Source organism: Martes martes (assembly GCF_963455335.1).
Source record: "Martes martes genome assembly, chromosome: 14".
Classification (NCBI taxonomy): Eukaryota; Metazoa; Chordata; class Mammalia; order Carnivora; family Mustelidae; genus Martes; species Martes martes.
The window spans coordinates 13,312,871-13,339,726 of record NC_137902.1 but is presented as its reverse complement, the minus strand read 5'-3'; the positions used below and the strand labels follow the sequence as shown (position 1 = coordinate 13,339,726).

The following is a 26,856-nucleotide window of genomic DNA, read 5'->3' as shown; positions in this document are numbered from 1 at the left end:
CCCATGTGAAGATTATTTTTGTCATCCATATTTCCCCCTAATTTATGATTTGTTTTTTACATTAAAATCTTGGATTTACATGGACTTAATCTAGGCACATGGTGTGTGAGAAAAACCTGGGGTTACTGTTCGCTGTGTGACCAGCCAGTTATCCTAAGAGCCCACCCAATTTTTCCCACCTTTATCGTCCTTGAAACGACTGTGTGTCCTTGGGTCTGTCTCTGGGTTCTCTCTTCTGTCCCGTTTGTCGGCAGGAATTCCTGTGTCCGTGCTTTCCTGTTTGATTCCTGGAGCTTTAGGACATTGTTGGATATCTGGGCAGCTAGTCCCTGTGCACACACCTTTTTCTTTAAGAATTTATTGATTATCCTTCCTGGGGATTTATTTTCTATTCATAGTTCCCTCGGCTTCTAAATGGCCATCTTTGAGGGGAGACTCTCAGTTCCAAGTGAAGCTGCCATTTTTAGTGCCCCCAGCCTTCCCACAGGCACCTTTCTAGTCCCTCCGGGTGGCGTCCCCAGCTTGTTGCTACCCCAGTCCTTCTGGATGTGCCACTGAATCGCTGTGTTTTTACATCAAATACTCCTTCTCTAAAAAGTCCCAAATTGTTTGGGCGGGGCAGGATGGCGCGGGCTGCTGATGGGTGTGGGTTTCGTCTTTGGGGTGATAAAAGCAGTTTGGAAATAAACAGGGCTGATGGTTGCACAACCCTCTGACTCTAACTCTTCTAAAAACCGCCGGACCCTGTGCTTGCAAAGGGGGAGTTTCAGGCATGTAAATGATGTCACAAAACAAAATCAAAACACAGCCCCAAACAGCAAGAGACATTCAGCGACAGAGGAAGGATTCTTGGAGCAAAACTAAGCCTAGTTCGTAGACCGAAATTTAGCTCCGAACCTCCTGGCATGGGAGTCACCAGAAGAAACCCAGAGACTCGAGGCTCCCAGGGAAGGCGCACCACTTAGCAGAGGGAAGGGCTTTTTCTAACTGGGGGTTAATAGAAAGCAATTTTCTAAAAGCTGAGGAGACGCTCTTCCTGTCTTGTTGCTGATGCTGGCTGTCGCCACCGGGGGCGCCTTTTCTCCCCGTGGTGGTTTGGGCTTCCAGGTGTTTCCAGGAGGCGCCCCTTGTCCTGGGGGCACGTGGTGTGCACACGGTGGGGTCCACGGAGCTCCTGGGTTCGCTCTGCCAGCGCTCTTGGGCTGAGGCCCTTTGCCGGTGCTTCCGATGTCCCCACCTCGCTGGCTCCTTTTCCCGACCGAGTGCATCTTGGCCAAGAGCAGGGCTCCTCGGCTGCTTCCTCTCTGGACATAGCCTTCTTTGTGAAGTCCTTAAAGCCCGTCAGAGGCCCTGGACCTCCCGGGTCAGATAACAGGCCAGAGGCCTCCCCAATTTTATCAGGAGATCCCCTCCTAGGGCTTATCTCCTAGGCCAGATGGTGGCGGTCACCGCACCTTCCCACTGTGCCGTCACTCCCCTCCTGCCTCAGACAGAGATTTGTGTTCCTTCCAGAGAATCATGTGTTTCTTCAAGAGAATCCCGTAGCTCTGCCAAGTCCTCCCCGGTGGGAGCGGAGGACAAGCCCTGGGGCTTGTGGCCCAGCTCTCCCCGGGCCCCTCAGGCCCTGGGAGCCTTGGGGTGAGGAGGGCCCCGTGGGGGACGCCGGATGAGGACTGAGGGTGGTGGTGAGAACTGGCTGGTCGGAGGGGGCATGGCCGTTCGCGGGGGGCCCGGGCAGCCTCCCCTCCCTGCGCAGGGCCGTGTGTGAGCTCTCCCCAGTCCGGTGTGAAGAGGGAAGCCCTTCTGTCCCTCAGCTTCCCTCAGCGTTTCTGGGAAAAGACCGTAAGGTTTGAAGTCAAAGCAAATCAGTCTTACCAGCTACCCGGGTGATCCATGATTGTTTTTGTTGAACGCTGTGATTTTGGCCATAATTTTTAGAGACGGTAGATGGCGGCCACCGATATTCTAGAGGGCTCCCTTGTGAGCCCATCCCCCAGACACCACTGCCGCTTGGGGTCGGCCCTGAGTTTGGGTTGGAAGGGAGAGAATGCTTTCACGGCATCTCTCTTTCCCTCGGGTCTGGGGTCAGATGACCTCTCCCTGACGCTGGGAGGCTCAGGGACCCCATTGCTGGTGAGGCCTCCAAACCCTGAAAGGGAAGGTAAGTTCTGGGCAATGTAGCCCAGAGAAGAGCGGAGCCAGACTCTTTCTTCTGGTTCCTTAAGGAGGGGTCCTGGTGCAGTGCAGGATGGAGGCTAGGATACCGGGCTGCTGGGCAGGGGAGCCCCTCCACTCCCAGCTGACCATGACCTTCATGCATGTCCAGGGCCAGCCTGGCTGGGTACCCAAGACAAGAGGGTTGCCTGTATGATGTCATTCCGGGATGTGAGGACTCCAGCCTCCTGAGCCTCCCTAGGGAGGCCAAACCGGGAGCATTGCCCCATTCTGGTTCTGGACCAGGCCATTGCAAACCTCAGGAATGGGTGATCCGGAGCTCGGAAGAAGCCCACGGATGCATCCCCGCCATCCCTTCTGGGGCTGCGTGTCCAGCATTGGCTCCTTGGGCGCTTTGTGGTGGGTAGAGCCTCGCCCTCTTGTGCCCGGCGAACCTGTGGTCAAAGCCAGGCTTTCCACGAAAGCCCAGGGGTGGGCGGATGGTCCCTGCGGGAACACTTTCTCGTCGGTGCAGGGGCGAGTATGGAGGTGCAGGGGCCCAGCAGGAGAGGCTCCCACGTGTGGCCCTCACACCGTGCGCAGGCCAGCCGATCCACACGTCTCTCCTCGTGTTGGGAAGATGCAAAGACTTCTTGTTGCATTTGCACAGTGTACGGGTTTGGGGAGGGTCAAGTTGGCCCGTTCGTGACAGATCCAGAAAGATCTCCCTGGGCAGAATGAAGGTCTGAAAGGGACAAGGAGGACTTTCTCTGGTGAGAAGGTAGAGTCCTGCCCTGGGGTGAAAAACACCCCCTGGAGGGCGGCAGGGACCTGGGGGGGTGGTGCGGGTCAGTGTGCATGAGTCCCACAAGGGCTGTGCGAGTGGCGGCTCCCTGGGGCCAGAGCAGGCATGACTGCCTCCGGAGCCCAGAGTGACCCCAGGGGCCGGACGGTGGAGCCAGCCCTGTGAATCATTCAGGCCTTCCTCAGATGGTAGTGGTCACTGTTGTGCACCCAGCAAGGAGCTGGGTGGGGTCAGTCCTGGGCACCATGTTTCAAGGTAGAGGAGTCACTTGAACTTGTACACGAGGGAGGCAGCTGGTGTTTAGTCACTGGCCACGACCCAGAGCCCTGGTGGTGGTTCGTCAGGGAAGCCAAACTGTGCCGGTGGCCGGGCTGGGGGAGGAGGTGGAAGGTTCTGGAACGCACAGCAGCACCAGCGGGTGGAAGTGATGGGAAGCTCCGGGCTTGGGGTTAGGACCCCAGCCCCTGGCGGGAGCCGTCCTTAACAGCTGTCTGGAAGAGCAGTGGGCTCCCAGCCCGGGTCTCTGAGCAAAGCCAGGTGGTCTCTTCTTGGGACACCCGGCAGGCTGCTGCGGGAGGCACACTGAGGTTTCTAGGTTTCTTTGAGTCCCTTTGAGAACGGGTTGTTGGTTGCTGGGGCCCTGGCAACGCCGAGGAGGCCGACGCCGCGGAAGACCAGCTCTCGGGGCTTGGAGCCTGACGTCCGAAGCTGGACGTCAGGAAAAGAGGGTTCTAGCTCCAGACCACACCGCCGCCTCTCGCCCCCAGGGTGCTGCATAAAGGGGGCTCTGCCTGCAAGGGACAGTGGCCTCCCTCAATACCTTTGGTTCTGTGAAGTCTGTGTCCTCACACGGGCTTTCTCCCCTAAGCGCTCAGCCGTGTTCCGAGCACCGCCCGGGTGCCTCCCGGAGCTGCGCGGAGGGAACAGGTGACGTGGTCCCCCTGCCCGCTAGGACCTCGCTGCAGTCTGGGGCCGGCCAGGCCACCAGGGTGAAAGGCCAGTAAGGCGCCCACAGGGAGGGACAGGGCAGGGGGCTCAGACGGGGAGGGCGGGCTGCCCTCTGGACCTCAAAGCCTTCCCGTGAGCTGCGTGCGGTAGGAACGGTCGCTGTTTCCCGGGCTCCGAGAGGTTACGGTGACCCGTTGGCGCCTCCACTAGCCTGTGAAAGGAACATCTTGTTTCTTGCCTGACTTCCGGTGATTTTCCCTGGAGAGCCATGACACTGCAGTTTGCTGCCTGAGCGGATCTGCCATCGGTGGAAAATAAGGGGCCCCCATGTATGGGTCCCACGGTGAGCTTAGCACCCCACCGGCAAGTCAGGAAGCTGCAGCTGATCTGGGGCTTCCTCTACGCGCTGGCGACCCTGCTTTGAGGCTTGGCTCCTAGAGTCGGGGTTCACCAGGATGCAGGGCTCCGGGCCGGGCTCTCTGCGATCTGCTTCCGTTGGCTCCAGTTCACGGCCGTGTCTGGGGACCAAGGTCAGCCCACAGGTGTTCAGCCCTGGGGGTGGTTTGGTCGGCTGCTTCAGTGTCAGCCTGCAAAAAGGGCTTTATGTTTTTAACATATAGTCACCAACATTTACAAATCCCCAGAGGTTTCATGTAAGAACCTCGAGTTGAGGCTTTTCTAGAAAAATCAGATATTCCAATCTGGGACCTCGGTCCTCCTGTCTGGGAGGAAGAGCAGCTACCTTCTCCGAGGGGCTCCAGGCCCTTCCCCCCATGTCTTGTTTCTCGGACACCGAGGCCCAGTGTTGTGGCTGTTTCTCACGGCACCTGTGCTGTTATGTATACTTTGCTTCTCCCGTCATTTACGCCCTCCCCAGACCCCACAGACACTTGTTATGAGACCAAGGCCTCCATGGTTTCTTTCTCCAGACTATACGACATTGTGTTCAAGGTTGGGCTTGGTTACGAGCTGCTTTGGGGAGCTTCTGGGTTCCGTACCCGTACTGTGTCCGTACCTGCGTCGGTCCCTGGCGTTGCCCTGTCCCAGTTCAGACGTCATCTGGTTCCTTCCTTTGGAGACGTGCTCATGGCGACCAGAGCCATGATGTGGCCACTGGCTTCGCTGTAGCCCTGAGCCGGGCCCGTGTTCTCAGTCATGTTTGCCGAATCTGATTACGCCCAGCCCTCCTCTGGCCACCTGTATGACAAGTGTGACGGAAATGGTTTCCTGGAACACAGCAGTGAGATCGCTCTTTATTCTCATCTCCCAAGGCCATCATCACCAAGGCCAGGATGATTTGGTTTTGGATTTTGCTCCTGAACCTAATCATTTTTGAAATCCCGCCTGTGCTGGCAGGCTCAGCCTCTTGGGAGGGTTTGACGGCCCTCGTGCTCGCGGAGCTGCAGGGAGAGGCTGCTGTATGCTCGAAGGGGGCCAGATCCCACCTGTCCATGCGCTGCTGAGCTGCCGAGACAAGGCCGCGGCCACGTGCGTTTCGAGAGCGGTGCCCACCTGCTGACCGTCTGGTGTCTGGTGCGTGTGCTTGCTTGTTACAGTCGTGGGATTGAGGACAGAGCGGTGCTCACCATTTGTGGGTAAGGCTTAGCATCAAAGCTGGTATAACTGAGTCCAAGAAGAACACCAAAGTATGACTAGTGTGACAAGCCATCTTTCGAGAAGAGATGGTCTCTTGTCGTGACAACAGATGGGGACCACACAGAGCTGATCTGGACCAATCCGCGCAGCCAGGCAGGTGGGACTCGAGGAGGGCTTTCTGTTTAACGCACAGACGACGTTCAGGGCAACCACTGCCACCCGCAGCTGGAAATTGGCACAGGGTTGGCCCCAAGGATGTCAGTTCTCTGGGAGAGCGTGGAACCTTAGACATGTCAATGTCTGTCACATGACTCGGTCACAAAAAAGAACCACGTGGACATTTATTTTATCAGACATGGGAAGATCTTCATAATGCTAGTCGGAAGAAGCAGGACATAGAACAATAACATAAACCCATGTTTTGTTTTGTTTTCCTTTCCATCCCGTACCCATGCATTTATCTGAGTGTGTGTGAACTTGTGCGTACAAACTGACCGGAGGAGATCCCCATGTGCATTCTCTGAGTGATGGGGTTTGGAATGCTTTTAACTTCTTTCTTGGTCCTTAACATGGCCCCGTTTCTTTTCAATGCCTGTGTCTTCCTTCCGTGGTAAAGTAACAAAGGGGCGAGGCCAGGGGCACGTGTGGGGTCACAGTGGCCCCGCTCCCACGGCAGGAGCCGCCCGTGTCAGGCCACACGCAGCCACCAGCAGGCACAGAGGGAGGAAAGACAGAGCTGTTGATAGAGGAGCGGATTTCATTTCTGGAGCGTCTCAGCAGCTTTGTGAGGACGGATCAGGCCCGCGGGGTCCAGTCTGGATCCGTCCGCCACCGGATATTAGCGTCTTGCGTGCAGGTCCTGGGGCTTCTCTCCTCGGTTCTAATCACCATCGTGGTGTCTGACAATTATTACTTTTTCTAACACTTGACTGATGATCAATACTGATAAGGTGTCCTTTTCATAAATTTGCAGGCATCGCTTTCTTGCCAGCTAGCATCTCTTATCTCATTGGAACCAATATTTTTGGGATGCTCGCGCACAAAATGGGGAGGTAAGATGATATGCGAACAGCGCCCACTCTCTTAGAAAAATGTAGCTCTTTGAGGCAAATTCTGCATGTTTCTGCCTTACTTATCACAGGCAACTGCTTTGATTTCTACTGAAGATTTGACCTGAGGAAAAATTCGAAGTGGTCATTTATTAAAGGTGCTTTTTAATGTTTTGTTTTTTGGCAGGTGGCTTTGTGCTCTTCTAGGAATGATAATTGTTGGCATCAGCATTTTATGTGTGAGTAAAAGATGATATTTGACAAGGGGTAATGCTCTGTAAATAAAACTATTGCTTTGGACTAAACTCCCTAGGAAACCTTTCATAACCGTTTAAAGTTTGTTGATATTTGGTTTTATGACCTCTTCCATTTTCCTCTAATTTTTTTTAAATCTTTTTAAACATTTTGGACAAGATTCTCCAAGGAATAGATTTTTAATTTGAGGTCAGTCAGTTGGAGGTCATGTAGCATGTTTTTTGCATAGTGTGTATGTCAGTGCCCAACTCCCCCCAACATCTTAAACATTGTGATGTTTATAATATATATTATAAATATATTTATAAAATTTTCAAAAAATGTATTTATAAATTTATATTTATAAGTTTATTTATAAATTCACTCACATTTATAAATTTATTTATAAATTCCCTTAAATTTATAAATTTATAAATTCATGTACAAATTTTTTATAATTATATAATTATATATTTTATATACAATTACATATTTTTATATACAAAATATAAAATTATGTATAATCGCATATATCATATAAAATTATAAATTTATTTATAAACTTTATAATAAATATAAATTTATTTATATACATAAATATATATTTGTACATATATAAATAATGTATATAAAACACTTTCAGACCACTAGCTGAAACAATAGCAAGATTGTTTCCTAGAATAAAACACTTTCTACCAATGGCCAATATCCACCGCAAGTGAGGCCTCCTGGTCCTTGTCAGAAGTAGAGCCTGGTCCAGGCTGATCTCAACTCCCGCAGTCAGCGACTTTTCCTTGGTGGTCGCAAAACCCATTTCAGCTTCAGCTTCTAAAGGCTTGGAGGTCCCGGTTCTCCCCCAAACCGTGCCCTCTTCCTTCTTCCCACTTCCCTCAGAAGGAAACAAGCCCACTAGGCCTGAGAAAGCATGTCCTGAGGATTTTCCCGGAAGATTTACCGTTGAATATTGTGATTCTAGTGTCATGTTATTTCCTCGTACAGATTCCTTTTGCAAAAAACATTTACGGACTCATAGCTCCTAACTTTGGAGTTGGCTTTGCAATTGGTAAGTCACATAACCTTATGCCTAAATTTGAAACTTTGTTTTCCCCGTGACTAAGAACGGTTTCGTCTGATTTGGGCAGAGTGTATTTCCTCAACCTAAAATTTCCGGAAGCCTGAGAGGAGGCTGTGGGCAGCCTGTCGATTATCTACAGATAGACCTGCTTCTGCCCGCTAGTCATTTATTTCTAGAAAACCAGTACGTTGAAAAGCCTGATATTTACAGAGGCAAACGGATGCTCCATTGCTGGCCTCGGGCAAACAAGAAAATCCCTCACTCAGAGCCCGTTTGTTAGGGCTCAGGTCTGTGCACGGAACTGCTTCCATGAACCTGATGCGGGCAGAAACCTCACCCGTATTTTTTATAAGGTTTAGTACAGAGGAGGGGAACGGAGGCACTGATCACCACCGAGCTGCGGGACTTCTCGCCTTCAAAGGGACGAGTCTTTGTAATGTGAGGGACAGTCACCTGTTAGGAAAAATCTCCGGAACTTTTTTTTTTTTTTAAAGATTTTATTTATTTATTTGACAGACAGAGATCACAAGTAGGCAGAGAGGCAGGCAGAGAGAGAGAGAGGGAGGCAGGCTCCCCGCTGAGCAGAGAGCCCGATACGGGGCTCGATCTTAGGACCCTGGGATCATGACCAGAGCCGAAGGCCGAGGCTCGACCCACTGAGCCACCCAGGCACCGGGAACACCTTTGATAAATAGTATACATTTGTTTCTCCTTTGTACTATACACATGGGGCCTAATAAGAGTAAATGCTAAATCTGTCAAGAATTGAATCTTTGGTGCAGTGGGAAGAGAGAAGGGAGGCTCCGCAGACTCCCCAGGCTGGGTCAGGTTTGTCCTTGCGCAGCCCTCATGGCGTCAGTGACAACTGTAATGCATGTTTCAACTCTTGGCGGCCCATCCAACTGTCCATTTTGTTCACCCCATGGCCTCAGCACCCTCCACATGTTAGGGCATTAATAAATACTCAACGGAAGAAACTTCCCTCCCCTTCTTGCCGCTAGTACTTGGTGGAGGGGAGGGAGCGAGCATTGGAGCACGCCGCTGGAGGTGTCCACAGATCGTCTCATTTTAGCCGATCGTAATCTGCACCATTTTACGGGTGGGAAAGCCAGTGTTTGGAGAGATAAGGCCCTGCTCGCCCTGCCAGGGCCATGAGCCCAGGCCTCAGCACACGTGCTCTTTCTTTATGCTGCCTGTCCCTGACTGTTGAAGGAATAAGGGATTCTAATACTGGCCTTGGTGTTGGTGTTTGAGCCCCAAATTAGCAGATCTCTTTCAGTCTCTTCCGGGAGCAGGGCAGGGCAATCCCTTAGACAGCTTCATGTCCTGATTCCTTCCCACCTTTCCCGATACTTTCCAACTTCTTATGGTCCGTGTGTGAGGCTAAGTTGTGGAAGGGGAAGGGAGTGTGTGAGGCCTGTAGGTGTGACCCCTGGGTGAGGGCAAGGGGCCTGTGGACCAGAAGAGAGTTAATCTGGAAAGTACCAGCTGGGAGCAAGTGAGGGGATCCACATGGCCAGTAACTGGCAGCCAGCAACCCCCCTGGATGTGAAGCCTGGTCTGGGAGTCACCAGAGGACTGGAGCTCTCCCTTGGAAAATAGGCCCTTTAGACCGTGGAGGACAGGTGAGGTGAGGTAAGGTGGAGAACAGGCAAAGGTGGCCTGGGTTCCAGTCCCAGCCTCTGCGACTGGCAGTCTGTCTTCAGTGAAGAGTATGCCTTGGGCAGCTTGCCTTGAGCCTCACGGGTGGTAATGACCACTGGGGAAGAACTGGTGAGGTTGTGAGGTTAGGACACAGTCCCTGATATTCCCCGCGTTTTCGGGTTATGTCCGTTTTCCATAGACCATGTTCCCTGACTGTCCACAGGAATGGTGGATTCATCAATGATGCCCATCATGGGCTACCTGGTCGACCTGCGGCACGTGTCTGTCTACGGGAGCGTATATGCCATTGCCGATGTGGCATTCTGCATGGGATATGCCATAGGTAAGGACTCTGGCTTTTCAAGACAACGTTTTAGCTTAATGCATGATCATGATCGAAAATTATTTAAACTTTTGTGTCTTTCTATCTGTGAGACATCTGGAGAGAGGTTGATCTAATTCTCCCTTTCCTGAAAGGTCCTTCTGCTGGTGGGGCTATCGCAAAGGCAATCGGATTTCCATGGCTCATGACCATTATTGGAATAATTGATATTCTTTTTGCTCCTCTCTGCTTTTTTCTTCGAAGTCCACCTGCCAAGGAAGAAAAAATGGTAAGAAAATGTTAGGATGCAGTCAAGTGTTTCTTGATCATTTTAGTATGGTCTTCTGGACAGTTTCTTCATGGCTTAGTTATGAAATACATTTCTGCTCCTTTTGGGCAGAACTCTCAAACATAAATGGTCAGAGTTCTTTCTGAGTGTATACCACATGGACCATATTTCTTTTACTGTATCAAAAGTTTTGTTTATACATGTGAAGAATGAAATGATTTTTATACATATGTTAGCAGTCTGTGCCGCTCCTTTGCCAACCAGACATGGGGTAGGGTAGTTCAGTGTGATTTTCTTCAGTTCTTGAAAATCTTGAACATTCTTTCTTTTTTTTTTTTTTTTGCCTCCTGTGCCAAGTCCTAAGATTAGCCATTTTTGGTGCTGTCTGCTTTTCTCCTAAGCCTTACAGCTTTCAGTAATAGTGTTTTAGTCCTTACTGCAAAAGATTCTGGAGATGGCTTTGGTGTCAATTACAGAGCATTTTGGAAAACTATCATATATGTACCTCTGGGCACACAGAAGCATGGGTAACCTTTAAGTTCACAATTTCGCAACCACAATCATAACCAGAAGAAAGATATAGAATTGAGTGTAAGGTGTTCCTCTTACGAACAGATTCACTTATTGGTTCTAAACTTGAATTTTGAAATGCAATAGTCATGTTAACCTGACAGACCTCAGACCCGGTGGTGGAGTTTTTAAAACTTCCCATGGTGACAGAGTCTCATCCAGCTGGAAGAAGAGTGGTTTAGATTAAGAATGAATGAGAGGGGAGCCTGGGTGTCTCAGTGGGTTAAGCCCCTGTCTTTGGCTCAGGTCATGATCCCAAGGTCCTGGGATCGAGCCCCACATCGGGCTCTCTGCTCCGCGGGGAGCCTGCTTCCTCCTCTCTCTCTCTGCCTGCCTCTCTGCCTACTTGTGATCTCCGTCTGTCAAATAAATAATAAAATCTTAAAAAAAAAAAGAATGAATGAGATAACCGAGGCAGGGAGAGACGGTATTCATGATTATGAGGGTCACTTGTGATGCTGTCTTGGGGGCACATCAGAAGTTCTCTCTGATCGTTGAACTGAAGCGGGTGTTGATGCTTTGGCATTTCTCAAACTGCCCTTTGATGAATTTCCCCAAAGAGTGGGTTTAAAAACAGACACAGTTTCTAAAGTTAGGCTATGTGCGCCTTTATTTGTTCGGAGCACCCTTTGTATTCATTAATTCCTTCAATGTATTTAAGAAATATGTTCAGCACTGGGCACTGGTCTTATGCCCTTTATTATACAGGATGTGATGAGGTAATTTTGAATCGCTCATGACCCGTTTGACAGAAAGAAAAGGAATGGAAGGTGTGGAAACATCCCGATGGAGACCACCCCTTGTTTCCTTCCTCTTGCTTAGAACCGCCCCCCCCCCCCCCCCCCCCCCCAGTTCTGAACAACCCGTAGTGCCTTGTTGATCTTCCTCCCTGTCTTCTGGCCTGACCCACGCACTGTGCCTTGCCCCAACCAGGGCCAGAAAATTCTCAGTGCAACAACTAAAAACTGTCATTCTGTTGCCATCATATCAATTTGATTAAGGCTGAAGGAAGGTTATTCCCAACCCTTTTGGACCAAAACCAGACAAATCACCTACAAATGCTCCTGTCACCCAAGAGACTGTTTAAGATTCTTGGGAGATAGTGAAGGGCTGGCATGGCCTTGGAGCCAAACTGTCCCATGGGGAAATGATAGCATCTGCCTCATTGCCTTGCCGTGAGGATTCGGAGAATGCCATAGGGTGCTTAGCCCTGTGCTTAGCACACAGTAAATGCTCAATAAATGTGTTATTATTTCCAGTGCCACCCCATACTTCTTTTTTGCTTTTACCAAGTGCTCTGATTTACTGTCCGCTCAGAGGTCCCCTGCTGTCCTCCCTTTGTCCACTCTGTGAGGTGAGCACTTCCTTTTGCTACTGAGACCCCAGGGCTGCTGAATGGGTTTCCTTAGCCAAGCAGCGGACGTTAGTGGCTGTTGGGTTATCTGTGTGTCGGCAGCAGCGTGATGGCTTATCTGGGGCGTCAGAGGAAATGAGCGAGGGCTGAGGATGAATGGGGGATCAGCCCGCCTACCAGCTACTGCTGTGGGGTCCCCATGAGGCCCTGCAGGAAGCAGGCAGACCCCTGGTGCCTCTTCTCTGCCCTCATGTAAATCTGTGCTTTAGTTCGCTTAAAAATGCCGAGGGAAGTGGAAGAGACAATCTTGAGAGGCAAAGCAGCAAGCATTGCAGGCTTCCAGAAAGCCACTTTCCCTGCAAAATGTCAAAGTCTTCGCTACATGCCTAGCAAGAGGAATCATTAAAAACCTGGGAAGAACGTGCATCTCGCTGCCCGTAACTGCTGCCCTTCGTTGAAGGTATCACACTGGGTTCCATTTGCCTCGTGGAATGGTAGCCTTTGAGGGCGGCTGACAGCGGCTGCCTGCTCACGGAGCCAGAGGAGCAGGAAGAAACCTGACGATCGGGGGAGTGAGGCTAGGACAGCGGTGTGCCACCGAGGGGACGGAACTCATTACCGTCCACTTGAAAAAAATCCAATCCTGACCAGTGCTGGCATTCAGGATGAGCAGTTAACAAATGCAGGGAATGGGAGAGCCGGAAAATAGCCTAGAAACGGGCGCAAATAATTCTTCCATTAGGCAGTGTTCTGATAATGAGGCGTTTGGACTTCAGCTGTTTTATATGGGAAGATCGAATGCTGTTTTCATGGGTCCCCAGTCATAGAATCATGAATTAGTTTGTGAGCACTTGAGCGTTTCTTCTGTTTGTTCGATTTCTTTCTGTTTCCCCCTCCCCTCCCCATCCCCTCCTCTCCCCTCCTTCTTCTTTCTTTCATCATCAGCACGGTGGAGGAAAAAAAACCTGTTTGCAGCTCAGGTCCCTCTGCAAGTGTAAGAAATACCCGTTCTGCCATGTGAGGACAACTGTGTTTTAGGTACATGACAACGACATGCAGCCCGTGACTCTCAGAATATCCGGTTGAGAATAGCTGTGTGCTGATATGGATATTTTTTCAGATTGAAAAATTATTTTTGAAGATAGGGTACGTTTCTTGCGTCTTACTCTTGAAGTTTCTGGTTGTGGCCCAGACCTGAAAGTAGGTGTTTGAGATCACAGCTGGCTTTTCCTGGGTGACTCTCGGCTCTCTCATGGTTGTTCTAGGGTCCTTCCAGGGGACTCTGTTTCCTGAATGCAGGGGCCAGGCAAAGGCCTGCTTATATTAATTATAGAAATATATCCCTTTACAGGACATTTACATAGTGGATATGCAAAACCATCACTAATTTTTTTTTTTCCTAGATATGGTAAATAAAACTTCCTAGCATTCAGGCCTGGTAACTCTCAAAATCGCCCAGCCTGGAGGGCGTACCCCAGCAGGGTATTTAATGGCCATCCTTCCCAAGGCTCTTGGGCCCGTGGGTCAGGGATTGAGGCCCCTTGCCTGGCATTCAGGGCCCTGCGGTCTCGCTCTGGTTGGGCTTTCTGATTAATGTCTGTGTACCTCATCATCAGAACTCTGTGGCGGCCAGGCTGGCTTACTTAGTGTCTCTGTTTTTATTTTATTTTATTTTTATATTTATTGTTTTTTGAGAGCACAAGAGCGAGCAAGTGTGCTAGTTGGGGTGGTGGTTGGTGTGGGAGGGGGAGGTCAGAGGGAGAGGGAGAGAGAGAATCCCAAGCAGATTCCATGCTGAGTGTGAAGCCCAATATGGAGATCATGACCTGAGCCAAAATCAAGAGTCAGCTGCTTAACCGACTGTGCCACCCAGGCGCCCGTGTCCCTCTTCTACATAGTGGCTTGTCAAGTAGATAATTCAGGCTGTGCCCCCAGCTCCTCTGCTGTGCCCATCCTTCCCACCCTTCAAGGTTCAGCTCACGTCCCATCTCCTCTGTACAGCTGTTCCTGAGCACGTCACCCACAGCCAGCGTCCCACCTGTGAGTGTGGTGGGACCGGTCCTCCCCTCGAGGGAAGTCAAGGAGCTGCTGCGAGGGAGAGGACGGACCTCGGGGGCGGGGCAGCAGGTGCCGGCCGTATGCCCTGCTGCAGTTCCGGATGATACCGTGTCACTGGGGTGGTGCTTCTCATAGCATGTTGACACCACTGCCATGAAGGGTTAGGGACCTGAATTTGGTTTAACTCCCCCTCCCCCCAATGATTCCTGTACATTTTTTTTTTTAAAAGATTTTATTTGACAGAGATCACAAGTAGGCAGAGAGGCAGGCAGAGAGAGGGGGGAGCAGGCTCCCCGCAGGGCAGAGAGCCTGATGTGGGGCTCGATCCCAGGACCCTGAGGTCATGACCTGAGCCGAAGGCAGAGGCTTAACCCACTGAGCACCCAGGTGCCCCCCCGTACATGTTTCTTTGAGAATCACTACCCTGAGGACGTAAGACGTTGAGCTCTTTGGGGGTTAAACCTTTTGTGTAACAAGGATACGTCCATACGGGGAGAATGGTCCTGATGGACAGTGCCTGCTGCCTCAGTGACTGAGGTTTTGAAATTGAGCTCTTTATTAAATACATGTATTGTCACTTGGCATGAAGCGTTAAAAAAAAATTTGCAGCAGACACTTTGAGCTGACAGCCTTAGAGGGTCAAGGAAGTCATTATCTTAACATGTCACCCAGGCAGATAATTTTAGAATTTTTCAGGAAATGATAAATGGGTTGGCACTGAGTGGAGTCACAGAGCTTATCAAATGTATGGGGCAAGACCTGGGGGGGCGTAGCTGACAAACACCAAGATAGGTTGCAATAGGCCAACATGAGATAAATTTTAACAGATAAATGCTTCCATGTAGATTTTCATGCTGTGCACAAAGGTATTGGAATAGTTTATGTGGAGTAAGACTCTGAAAGGCACGGCTGGTGGGAGACTCCGTTAGTTGTACCCAGTGTCCTGCCATGCAGTGCTGTCGCCCCCTCCCTCCAGCAGGAACAGACTTTGGCACGAGGCTGTCTGGCGCACATCTGCCCCATTCCAGCTGGACGTTCCTTTACATGCAGTAAAGGTCATGTTCCTTAATCACTGTGCACACACAGAGGGTTAAGGGCCCCCCCCACAGAACGCTCGTGAAGCGGAGGTCTTGCAGCAGGATCGCTTGGCACGGGCCTGGCAGCATAAGGGGGAGCTGTTTTCTCAGACAGCAGGCTTGGTCTGCACAGGTTCAAGAGGAAAAATGATTACCAGGACTTAGGATGTTTTTCAATTGAGGATCAATGGACTGTTTATTTTTCAGTAACAATGAGAAGGCACAAGATTTTCTGTTCATGAGAGTGTTTTTGTGCGTGTTGTTTTAAATCCTACATTTGAGCAAGAGCAAGACACCCGGGATTTGGGGAGCGGTGCCCCGGAAACGCCGTTTATGAAGAGATACGGGCCCCGTGATGTTCCGTGTAGGGAAACCTAAGGGGCCATGGCAGTGGTCTTAAAATACCGTAAGGGGAGTCTGTGAAGATGGCTGGAATCAGAACTGGATCCACGTTGAGAAACAAGGGACGCAGGTTAGCCTCAGGCACACGTCCAACAGGAGTTCACCTCATTAAGGACAGCATGTGCCCTTCCTGTGTGGCCACAGTGAAATCCGTGCACAGCAGCTGGACTGGGTGACCTCCAAGATCCCCCCCAGTCCCAAATCCAAGATTCTAAACAGAACTCTTCCTGAGCGTGACCCCCCATAGCCCTTGCCTCATGGCTCACAGGTTGTCCTGACTGGACCTCACGGCCCTGGCGGAGACCACGTCTGCAGTCTCTCTCGTCTGAAACCCTCCTGGAGTGTGGAACCCCAGGGCTTTGGGGCCAGGCGCCTGGCAGTGGCACTGAAGGACTGGTTGACAGTGCGTGGTGCTGGATACAGCTTTCCAGCTAGTAATCCTTAAAGATGGTATGTTAAAACCATCTTATCTTTGTGAAATAAGGTTAATGTACCTGCACTTTGCTCTCTTTCAGGCTATTCTCATGGATCACAACTGCCCCATTAAAACAAAAATGTACACCCAGAATAATACCCAGTCGTATCCGATAGGTGATGATGAAGAATCTGAAAGTGACTGAGATCCTCAAAAGTCATCAAATTTAATTGTGCAAAACCGTGTTTCCAGTGAAATGACTCCTCCGGAACTGTCTTAGTCATACCATTCATCCCTGGTGAAAGCAAAACAACCAAAGGTCATTCATTCTTCTCCGTGGTTGTGATTGATTGCCAACAGCCTTATAAAGAAAAAGCAGCTTTTCTAGGGGTTTGTATAAATAGTGTTGAAAACTTTATTTTATGTATTTGATTTTATTAAATATTATACAATATATTTTGACGAAATAGATATAGTGTAAATCTATAAATATTTGAATCCAAATCAAATATAATTTTTAAAAAAACTTACATTCATGAACACTTGGGCAAAAAAATCTTCTATTTTTTCTGAATATTGGTAATGAGTGTTTAAAATTAAAGCACACATTATCTCCGAGACACTTCCAACACTGAGAAACTAGAAGGAAGTCTGAAAAACAGAGTCAAATAAGACAGTATATGATGTCGTGACACTGAGTGTGGTTACCTTGTAATTACTATCCATATATTTATGAGCTAAAAGCTAGTTTTCTCAAATGCAGAGGACAGGAACTTGAGTCCGTCTCTTTTGGACTTACCCATAAATTGTAGCTGGCATTAGTTTTCTATGCAATCATCTACCTGGAAACAGATGGTTGTAAATTATAAACTCACATGTCATGTGGACGGCAGCGGACACTAAAGGCAATAAGGAAAAATAGTAAATGTTGTGAAAGCAGAGAAAAGCACCCAGAAGTATAGTTATGAACAACTAGCTTTCCCTTTCCAATATATACTTGGTTGTCTTAGGATGAAAGAAAATTGAGGGTAGATACACCTTATACTGTCAAGGTTGTTTAAGCGTGATAAGATACATTAACATCTAGTTCAACTTTTAGAAATTTAAAAGCCTAATAGCTGCTGTGATGTGAAAAAATCTGACTATATCTTTAACCTGTTAAGAGGTTATCCAAGTGTCTTCTAGGAATCTATTGTTTTGAATCGCAACTATTATTTTTTAGACTTCTGAAGGTTGTTCACACCAATGTGAAAACAAATTTTAAATGAAGATGGAGGAAGAATGAAATTATCTTGAATCATGTTAGGAAAACAGGTAAAAATAATAGGTCAGGACACATTCCCTTCAGAGACAGAAAAACCCTAGAAACATCTAGAAATGTCTGTATATCCTTCTGTCATCTAGTGCTGTGTATAATGTGGTTTTCCTAAGCATGACAACATTGACGTGCCTTTTCAGTTCATCAGCAAATACTGTGTTAGCACTGTCAGTTGTCATGTTTTGTACGAGATGTGACTGGAGTGTGCGGAGTGTAGAATGTCTCAGATAATACTTGTTAATTCTGTAGCTCTGCAATCAACAAAAATTACCTAATGTCTGTATTTCGTTAAGCTAAAGTTGTGTTTCTGTTAACTTGGACAAGGAGCAAGGAACTTTATTACACGGACTCGACCTCGTCGTTCTCTAAGAGGGTAGCTGCTATTTCCCATTTGCTTTATGAAGCTTCTTGGAGTGACTGGAAATCTGGTGTTCAGGGGCAGTGTGGTGGAAGCAGACAAGTTTCCTACTCACACATTTGCACTGGGCAACTTGCACGAGTCTGTGACTTTTTGAAAGATGACTCTAGAAGCACTCTCATATGGCTAACGTAACCAGCAGGATTGTTTTCTACTCCCATAGGGGAGAGACTTCTTTTAGAGGGTTTGTGGCTCTCCCTGACCACAGTACTGTACGATTTACTCCAATTTCATTCTTGCCTTTGAGGCTTCAGTCTCTTTGAGAATGACTGGCAGAGGCATGGCCACTGTTGATCTCTAGAACGAGCATAAAAAGACGTGAAGTTTTTCAGAACTGTTTTGGGGAGCAAAAGTATCAATTTTATCTGAGAGGGGGAAAATTACAATTTTTTTTTATAGGACTAAAATTCTGGGGTTAGCAAGACTGTGAAGTGAGGCTTTTTTTTCCCTTTTAACATGTGTATCATCTTAACCGTGAATATACAGCTCCCTGAATGTTTGAGCAAAGATGGGTTTTTATGTTTGTACCTGGCAAAGTAGATACAAAAACACTGAAGTAGCAAAGAATATTCAGTTTTTTCTTTTGACTGCTAAGTGTATGTGCATACATGTTTTAGCTAGTTTCCTTAATAAATCTTCTGAACACTACTGTGCCTGTTTGTATTCCTTTATAAACCAGACATGATCGCTGGAATAAAATGCATAAGGTATTGACTGTGAATATCTAATTAAAAACTATTCTCTGCTTGCAGGCATCAGGTAAAGTTCAGGTTAGTCTGAACCTTACTTTTTGGCTTTGCAAAATTGGCTTTGAATTGAAATCTGTAACTAGTCCCATGGTGTCAATGTGGAAAAGTCCAGTAAGTTGCCCCTGCATTTCTAAAGCACATTGTTTTCCTGATTGTCGGGAAAAAGTAACCATATCTGATGGGAGTAACTAAGCTCTTCTGCACGTGAGCCCACAGGGCACAGGGACCTGAAATCCAGACAACTCAGGGTATGTGCGTGGGTCTCTTTCAGGTGTGATACTCACAGGTGTGAGAACTACAGTTTTACTCAGATCTTAGAGGAGTTCTAAACCCTTCTCTTAAAGAAAAGCTATTATCTCAATTTAGAAAGAAAGACAATACATTTTTAAAGTGATTTTAAGTTTATTCACTTTTAGGGAAATTAAGATCTCATCTTTATAATCAGGAGCCAAGTATTTTCAACCTGCCTTTCAAAAAATCCAGATAAATTTAGAGCTTGACAGAACCCTCCAATCTTCAGCTTGTTTCCTCCTCTCAAAATCATAAAATGGCCAATAGTGTTTCAACTATTCTGATCCTCGAGTATAGGGCTCGATATTAGGAAATGTAGCATATTAATTCTGACTCAGTGCTAAAATACTGTTCAGCTTGACTGTTTAACCTAGTTCTTCACCTGATTCTTCATAAGTAGCAGGGCTGATCCATACATCTGAGATTTCACAGTTCAAAAAACAATAGCGAAACCAGAATTTAATGCTTTTAGGCAAATTTCAAAATAGCAACTTTGTTTAGCAAAAGTGGACTTGGTGAAGACTTGTATGCACGGCCCAGCTCTACCAGGCGGTCACTCCAGAGAAGGCAGCAATCACCTCTTTCAGATGGTAGCAAATGAAGATATTCTTGTTTTCTGTGGTAGTTCTTTTTATTATTTTTTAGCTATTGATAACATAGCATGGCAGCAAGATTACATCAGGAATGTAATAGAATACAACTGTTTCCACAGAGGCCTTAACCTCACTATCCCCTAGGCTATTTGGAGTGATCCCCCTCCCCTGCACTAAAGCATGACTGTGAGGCCTCTACCGCCTGTCCCAGTAGATATAAAAATATTGCACTACATTAAAGGTAGATCTTACAAATATCATTAGCAGCATTACTGAGCTTTTCATAATTGTGGTTCTACAGAGTTAAATACTTTTAAAACAGGAGACTTTTATGAAACCAAAATTTTGCGTTATTTCTGCAGCTCTTTCAAATGCATCGGTTTCAGCAGCATGCTTGGATGTCACTATAACTTCTGTGGTGTCATCCAGCCACTCGCCAGCCACTTACAGACACTGGCCTTCCAGGTCATCACCGGTAAGTTATTTTTTGTTAAGGTAAAAGTTGGTGATTACATTGGGCAGACTGTTCCAAGCACGTTACAGAACTTTTTTTTTAGCTTTCAGAGCCGTCGGTGTATACAGACTTCTGTAGCAGTGTTCTTTCAAAACGCAAGCATGCTTAACAACAAAAAAGGGGATACACAGATCTATTTTTGTTATCAACTTGGCCATAAAGGTACTTTCTAATATTTCACTTAGTAACAGTAGAATAACCTTTCTACCTTCAAAAATGTTTTTGTCCCCCATTTGAGTCAGACCTTTTGTGTGAATAGCTTTTTACTCTTCAGAGAGCTTCTGCAGTTCTGTTCTCCTCACAACAATCCTGTGAGGTAGTTACTGTTTATTCCTACTTTGGAGCGGGGAGACTGAGGCGTGGGACCTCCTGTGGTTATAAAGTTCACTACTGGCCAGTGGAAGAGCTTGGCTTTAAACTCTTGTCTGGAGTCTCCCTGAGCCAGAACCCTATCACACCTTAACACTAACTCGGCCTCTTCCCACCAGCTAGCGAAACTGTCCCACCTAGCTTTAAATTCATGTTAATCTTTACTATATGTCCATTATCACAGGAGATACCTACAAGAGGAAAATAGACATATAAAAGGCCAAAAGTTTGATGATACACCAACAGAGGTCATGCTCACATGGTTTCCTTCAGTCACATATCACTGGGGTCCACACAAAGGACCGAGTATGAATAGATCTTTATTATCAGAGAACTGAACCCAATTCCTATGTATCTATACTGTTAATTTTTCTTTTTTCTTAAACAAAAGACTGAACTATAAATGGGTTTAGAATGACCACCCTTCCTTCAACCTGCAGCATGTAGGAAAAGCAATAAATCTATCTTGCATGATTCCTCTCCTTTACAGCATCCTCCTGCATGAAAATGTTCCTAAAACAAAACAGCCAAACCCAGTTATCAACACTGGGTCATTTTAAGAACTGGCCCCTTGAAACTTTATCCTTGACATGCTTTATTTCCTATGGGAGAACTGAAGACAAAAAAAAAAAAAAACAAAAAAAAAACCAAATGTTCAGAACTTCCATTTGAAAGGAGAAAGCATCAACATTTCAAAAGATTATATTTCAAAATCCTACTGGTTACTGGTTTTTTAGTAATCTTCTCTATAAAATTCTTGACCAAATGCATTCTCTATTCCCTATTACATTTTGTTTTTCAATGCAACCTCTTCAAATTAATAACTATATTCTCACTAAAACTGCACAAAAACTAGAAAAAATTCACAGGATAGAAAGCAAGCAATATGCGTAAATTATTATTTTTTTTACTAAATCAGTGTAACTGACTAAAGCCGCAGCATCTGCTTTTACGTTACATTTGGCAAAAACAAAAAACCATCCCTGAAACCCCAAATTAATAAAAATTTCAAGCAAATAGAGATGACAAACTTCCTAACACAAAGATTCAAAAACCTGTTCCCTCAATGATTGCCGTTGTCAATTGGGCATGCAGCAAACTTGTTGTAACCGTGATGGAAATGAAAATATTTCAAGGATCTGGACAGTATCCTATTTAACACTCCTTCAAAAACTAAGATGAAGGAAAATGACACAATGAGATAGCACACGCACATAAACATGGGAAGTTAGCTTACATAATTACATAATTAGAAAAAGTTAAAAATAAATTAGTAAAAATAAATTCCCAGTATAAACCCAAAAAAGCATAGCTATAAATGCAATCTGAAAACAACCAATTTAGTGAGCTGGTCATGTTTTTGCTGGAAAACAATCTTTTTTCACTCTTGTTTTTACATAAGCAAATGGCTGTGGAGAAGCAGGCCGAAGTGCATCAGAAGAGGGCTTCCGTACGGGTTATCTGTGTTCGAGATGTAACTTTTCCCGAATCACTCGAAAAGTTCAAACGGGCTGTTAAACAGACTCAGATGGGCCAAATAAGTCCTCTGATATGCTGCTGAATGGCTGGGAGTCTATTAGTTGGGTGATTTCATTATCAAGGTCTTCTTCCGTATCATCTGTGTACTTGCTTATTTTTTTGGAGTGCTGGTCTAAAGACAGACTTTCTAAAGATTCAAGATCTTCAATGCCCGCTCTGTAGTGGATCATGAGAAGTGTTAGAGCTTGTAGTCTTTCACCTGATTTAGACAAAGCAGCAGAAAGAAGGGATTTCTTCCTTGATTCAGTTGCTTCTTTTTCTTCTCTAACAAGGGAATTATTATGTTCCAGCTCCTGGTCAATTTCGTTCTGCAGTTTATCCAGCATGAACTCTAATTTCTGGATCCTCTCTTCTGTAGGCAAGCCCCTGTAAAGATCACGGCCGATTTCTTTAACTGCAATGAAAACACTGTCGTCCAGACCACCCTCCTTCCTCACCAACTTTATTCCTGTGTTGTTTCCTCGTTTAGAAGGACTGTTCGGACCACAGACCTCTGTGTCACTGCCTTCATTGTCTGATGTGTTGGGTGTGTGTTTTGGTGAAGGTTCCACTAGATCAGTTCCTGGTTCAGAGAGGCGAGTTTTAGAGACTTGGCGCAAATTTAACAAACGAGAGCTCGTATTGATAATGTGTCTTGTCAAACCTGTTGTTTTATTGACTGACTTGCTAACTTCAGCATCGACACGAGGAGGCAGGCCCAAGAAGGTCTCTTGTCCTTCCAGCCTCAGGTTTTTCAGAGTCCGGTCTATCCGCCTGTCAGTTGCTCCACAAAGAGGCGTCTCCGCTAGACACTTTTCCTGACATTTTTTATGGCAAACATAAGCACAGAACATACACTGGGAAGCCGCTTTAGTCCACACTTTTTTCTTACAGTAATCACACCAAGTTGGGTTCTGGAACTGAGTATCCTGGAAACTATGCTTATTTTCTGTTAAACCCATCTGTCCGACCAGCTGCTCCTCTTTAGGTAGGGCAGAAACCTCTTCGACCAAATGGAGTTCTTTCTCTTTCTCTGAGTTAGTAACTATCGGGTGGTCTGGTTCTCCTTCTTTCAAGTATTTGAAGTGAACGGTAATGTCACCAAAGCAAAATTTGTCATTGAATCCCTTCTGCATACTCAGATTGCGCAGCGCGGTTCTCGTGACCATCGCCTTAGGTGAGGGGGCTTCCAGTCTGAACTTGGAGAAGTATTCCATGTTTGATGTCGCCAGGCACCCCAAAGCCACCTCTTCAAGTTTTAAGCTGACATGCCCCAAACAGATAAGACCCCCTAACTTGAAAGGATCTCTGCACCACAGTGCAATGTTTAAGTATCTGTGGCAGGCTTCTATGTCAAAGAAACAGGTTGCTCTGGTTCTTGTCCATTTTCCTAGCTTGTTACGGTAAGGAATTTCTGATGATTCCCACGTCTGAGGGTCATCTGAACTGTCCTTAGGAGGGCAGGAGCTTTCTGAAGTAAAATCTCTCGTCACTTCTTGCTTTGCTAAAAATGGCTTAGATGCGGCTACATCTTCTGGGTGATCCATATTTTTCACTTGCTTTTCAGCAGGTTTATCTGTAGGAGGAGGAGGCAGCACCTTTTCTGGCTTTTCAGGGAGGACCTCTGGTTCTGTCTGATTTGGGCTGTCAGCAGAAGGCAAAGGAACTTTCACTTGTGGTCGTGGTGGCACGGGTGGTTTGAAAGTGGATCCTTGGGTGGGTTTTGACACTTGTGTTGGGTCTGTTATCTCAGAAGCTTTTAGGGCCAAGGGTTTATTTCCCTCTTTACATGGGGGTTTTGGTGGTGGTGGGTGACTTCCTACAATTAATTTACGGTTTAAGACTGGTGATATTGTTCCAAGGGGTTTAACGGAAAGTGTTGTTGGAGTACGTTTGGGGCTGTGACTTACTGATGGAGCCTCATCTTTGAGCTCATTCTGTGCTCTGACATCACTTGCCAGGTCTTCAAATTCAGAATCCAAATCTCTATTTTCAGCATCTACTGCCAGCCCAGTGGTCTCCTCTTCATAGTTCGGTTGGCATGAGCTTGACAGAAAGTTTTCTTCCAACTGCCCAAAATTATCTTGCAGCGCTGCACCTTGACTGCTCTGGCCGACAGGCCTCTCATAATACACCAGCACCCGGTCCCCCGCCTGCTTTATCAGCTTCAGCACTTGCAGGGTAGATGTGATTTTCACACCTGGTGTAAGATTTTAAAAGAGAAAACATGTAAATTACTGCAGTGAAAATCACTTAAGTTTGCTGGATGTAATTGCTATTAGTTCATGATTATGGAAAAGCAAAACAGAAATGTGGTGAATGATCAAGTTCAGAGACCCGATGCTTGAAGTAAACTTAGCAAAATACTGTATTATGAATAGCGGACTCCTTTACATATTCTTTATATTAGCCCTACCCATCAAACTAATCTTTTTATCAGGACCAGAAAGAACAAGGATAGCATAAATTGCTTTAAACAAGTTGGTTATTATCCGCATTGATAATATCAGCTTAAATTTTCATTATGTTCTAATAGGTGGCTACATTAACACAGTTTGAAATTCAAAAGGTACAGAAAAATGTAGAGTGAAAAATCTCCCTTCCACCTCTATTTCCCAACCACTCTGTCCCTTCCCTGAGGCAATCAAAGCTAGCAGCTTCATGGTGGAGTCTTCTAGAGATACTCTAGGTGTTATCTTTAAAGGCTCTAAAGATGTTTAGATGTTTGTTTCCTGCCCTCCCCCGACCCTTCCCCCAGTGGTACTTACCCAAGCTAGCCCTTTCTGTAGGACTTAGAAAAAGGTGAGAAGGGGTCTATGTTTTCCAAAGGTCTTAGGGCCACCCTAAATAAATCAGAGTAACGTCAGCCCCGTCTAACAACCTGACTTCAGTCTTCCTCAACCTATATCCCCTCCTACCTCAGTTGCCCAGGCAAGATCATGCTTTAGACCCAATTATCACTTGGAATTTTCCACATCAAAGGTCTTTCACTTGCAATTAATCTCTGCTCACAACCTCCTATTTTGCACCTCCTCGTTACAATGCTGTCTGTTACTGAATCTGTTCTGAGGTGACGTCCAGGCCCAATCATTCCTCCTTTGCTGGTCTCCTGACACCACTTGCTTTTCTCCCCAACCTTAGTCTCAAGATTTCACTGATGTTCTCATCAAGATTTGGGATTCTTTTGCCCTGGTCCTTTCCTCTTCTGCCTACCTGGCTTTCTGACCCCAGCTTGCCAGCCCCACCTTCCTTGGGCCCACCACCGGCAGCCAGTGCTGACTGACGCTGGCCATCTTCAGTGGGCATTCAGTGCTGCAGCAGCAGTCTTTTGAATTGTTTCTGGTCTCTGAACAACTAAGTCTCCAAAACCTCAGCTTCAAACCCTGAATCCCACCCTCCCTACCATCTTTTATTCTGCAGGGGATCTCTCCTATTTACTGGAGATCAACAAGTAGCCGCCTTTTCTCCCAGCCAGTCATTTTTAGTATGAATCTATCTCTGAGGACGAAGTAGCCCTATACTTGTACTTTGGATCCTATTCCCCATCTCCCTCAGGGCTTTGCTCCATCAGCTATCCTGGCTCGTATCTTTATTCCCTTCCTTCTTCTCCTTTAAAACCTTTTTCTTGGTTTTCACATCACTGTACTAATTTGGTTCTGACCACCTCTGCTTTCTTTTTCTCCATCCTTTTCTGCCCCTTGTACCAAACGTCCCCATGGTTTTATATGTCCTAGTTCTCTAGATCACAACCACCTCAGTGGTTGCAACTGTCAACTTTTTCTTTGGCTGGTCTCCCCTCTTCTTCATCTTTTTCCTACATCCCTGATTACTTCCGGAGATCAGCACCTAGATGCTTCCTCGACGTAACAAATTCAGCTTAGTTAAAACCCCTTCTCTGATCTTCTTATTTCCTGTCTTCAATGTGTGAATCAACTTGCCACCCTCCCAATTAACCCAATCCGGACCCCAGAGACAGCTGACCCCCTAGATCCCAGGAGCTTAGTTCGGTCAGAGTTCTAGTCCTTTTCCTCCCCTGTTAAGATCCACCTGATCACTGGCTTCGGTTACAAGAATACACAGCTCCTTGCTGTGACCCCTCAGACTGTCCCTGTTTTCATACTGCTCCCCAATTTCCCCAAAGCTTTGGCTCGAAAACCTTTAGTGTACAAACTCATCACACTGGAATCCAGAGGTTTCTAATGTGGCTCTCTCCATGATTCATCCAGCCTGCTCTTTCTCTCTAACCACACTAAGTTCCACAAAATTGTATTCTGACATATGTACAATGAAAAGTAAGTCCCTCTACTGAGCTGTAGGAAAACTTCAACTTAATCTAAACTCATTCTTTGTGACTTAACACCTGGCCTCATCTCTTCCCCAACCACCAGGAGCTTTGTGGAGACAACCACTGCTCCTTTCAGGGCTAGCTGGCCAAATCTGGGTTCCTTTTCTTCTGCAATTTTACAAATATATACAAAAATAGAGGAAACAGAAGAAAAATGAACTCCATCATTGAGCTTCAAATATAATAAGCATTATGCCAATCTTATTTCAACTACCACCAATCCCATTACTAAATATTTAAAATATTATATACCTGTACAAACAAATTACAGGTATAGAAAATATTATACCTGCTCCTTATCTCTATAAATACTTTGTTTTTATAAATTTTAGCTATAAAGGGGTGACCTTTAGTTTTTCCACTCTGCACACATTTATATTGCTTTCTTTTTGAAAATAGATATTTATTTTGGAGAATATTTACTACATGTGTAACTAAAAACAAAAACAAAAAAACCTTTCATAAAAGGTCATAAAAAAGAAAATATATCTTGTAGGTAAAACCAGAACAAAGGGATATGTGGATATAAAAAATTTATACCAAATTCTAGTTTTTAGCTGAGGGGGAGTAACTGCTATGTTTATTTTAAACAACTATGTAACAGCGGGGGTCTGTTTTATGGCTCTGCCATCCTCAGTGCCTATGAAGAGCAGCAGCATCTGGGGGCTTCTGAGAAACGCAAAATCTTGGGCCCCTGTCCAGGTCTGCTGAAGCAGAATCCCTATTTTAACACCAAGCCTAGATGACTGG

At 46.4% G+C, this 26,856-nt stretch overlaps 2 protein-coding genes across 2 annotated transcripts in view; one reads left to right on the top strand and one right to left on the bottom strand.

Moving 5' to 3' along the window:
* The window catches only part of SLC18A2 (solute carrier family 18 member A2), a gene marked incomplete at its 5' end in the record, with an annotated part of 35,487 nt that extends 19,260 nt beyond the window's left edge, over positions 1–16,227 (top strand). The window contains 6 exons of the mRNA XM_080823711.1: positions 6,477–6,555; positions 6,740–6,791; positions 7,786–7,849; positions 9,729–9,848; positions 9,983–10,116; positions 16,092–16,227. Of these exons, the coding sequence (XP_080679837.1) occupies positions 6,477–6,555; positions 6,740–6,791; positions 7,786–7,849; positions 9,729–9,848; positions 9,983–10,116; positions 16,092–16,196 (554 nt within the window). The 3' untranslated portion in view covers positions 16,197–16,227. The remainder of the gene's footprint in view (positions 1–6,476; positions 6,556–6,739; positions 6,792–7,785; positions 7,850–9,728; positions 9,849–9,982; positions 10,117–16,091) is intronic.
* Positions 16,228–16,387: 160 nt separating this feature from the next.
* Positions 16,388–26,856, bottom strand: part of PDZD8 (PDZ domain containing 8) — an 85,508-nt gene continuing 75,039 nt past the window's right edge. The window contains exon 5 of the mRNA XM_080823710.1: positions 16,388–23,961. Coding sequence (XP_080679836.1) covers positions 21,758–23,961 — 2,204 coding nt within the window. The 3' untranslated portion in view covers positions 16,388–21,757. The remainder of the gene's footprint in view (positions 23,962–26,856) is intronic.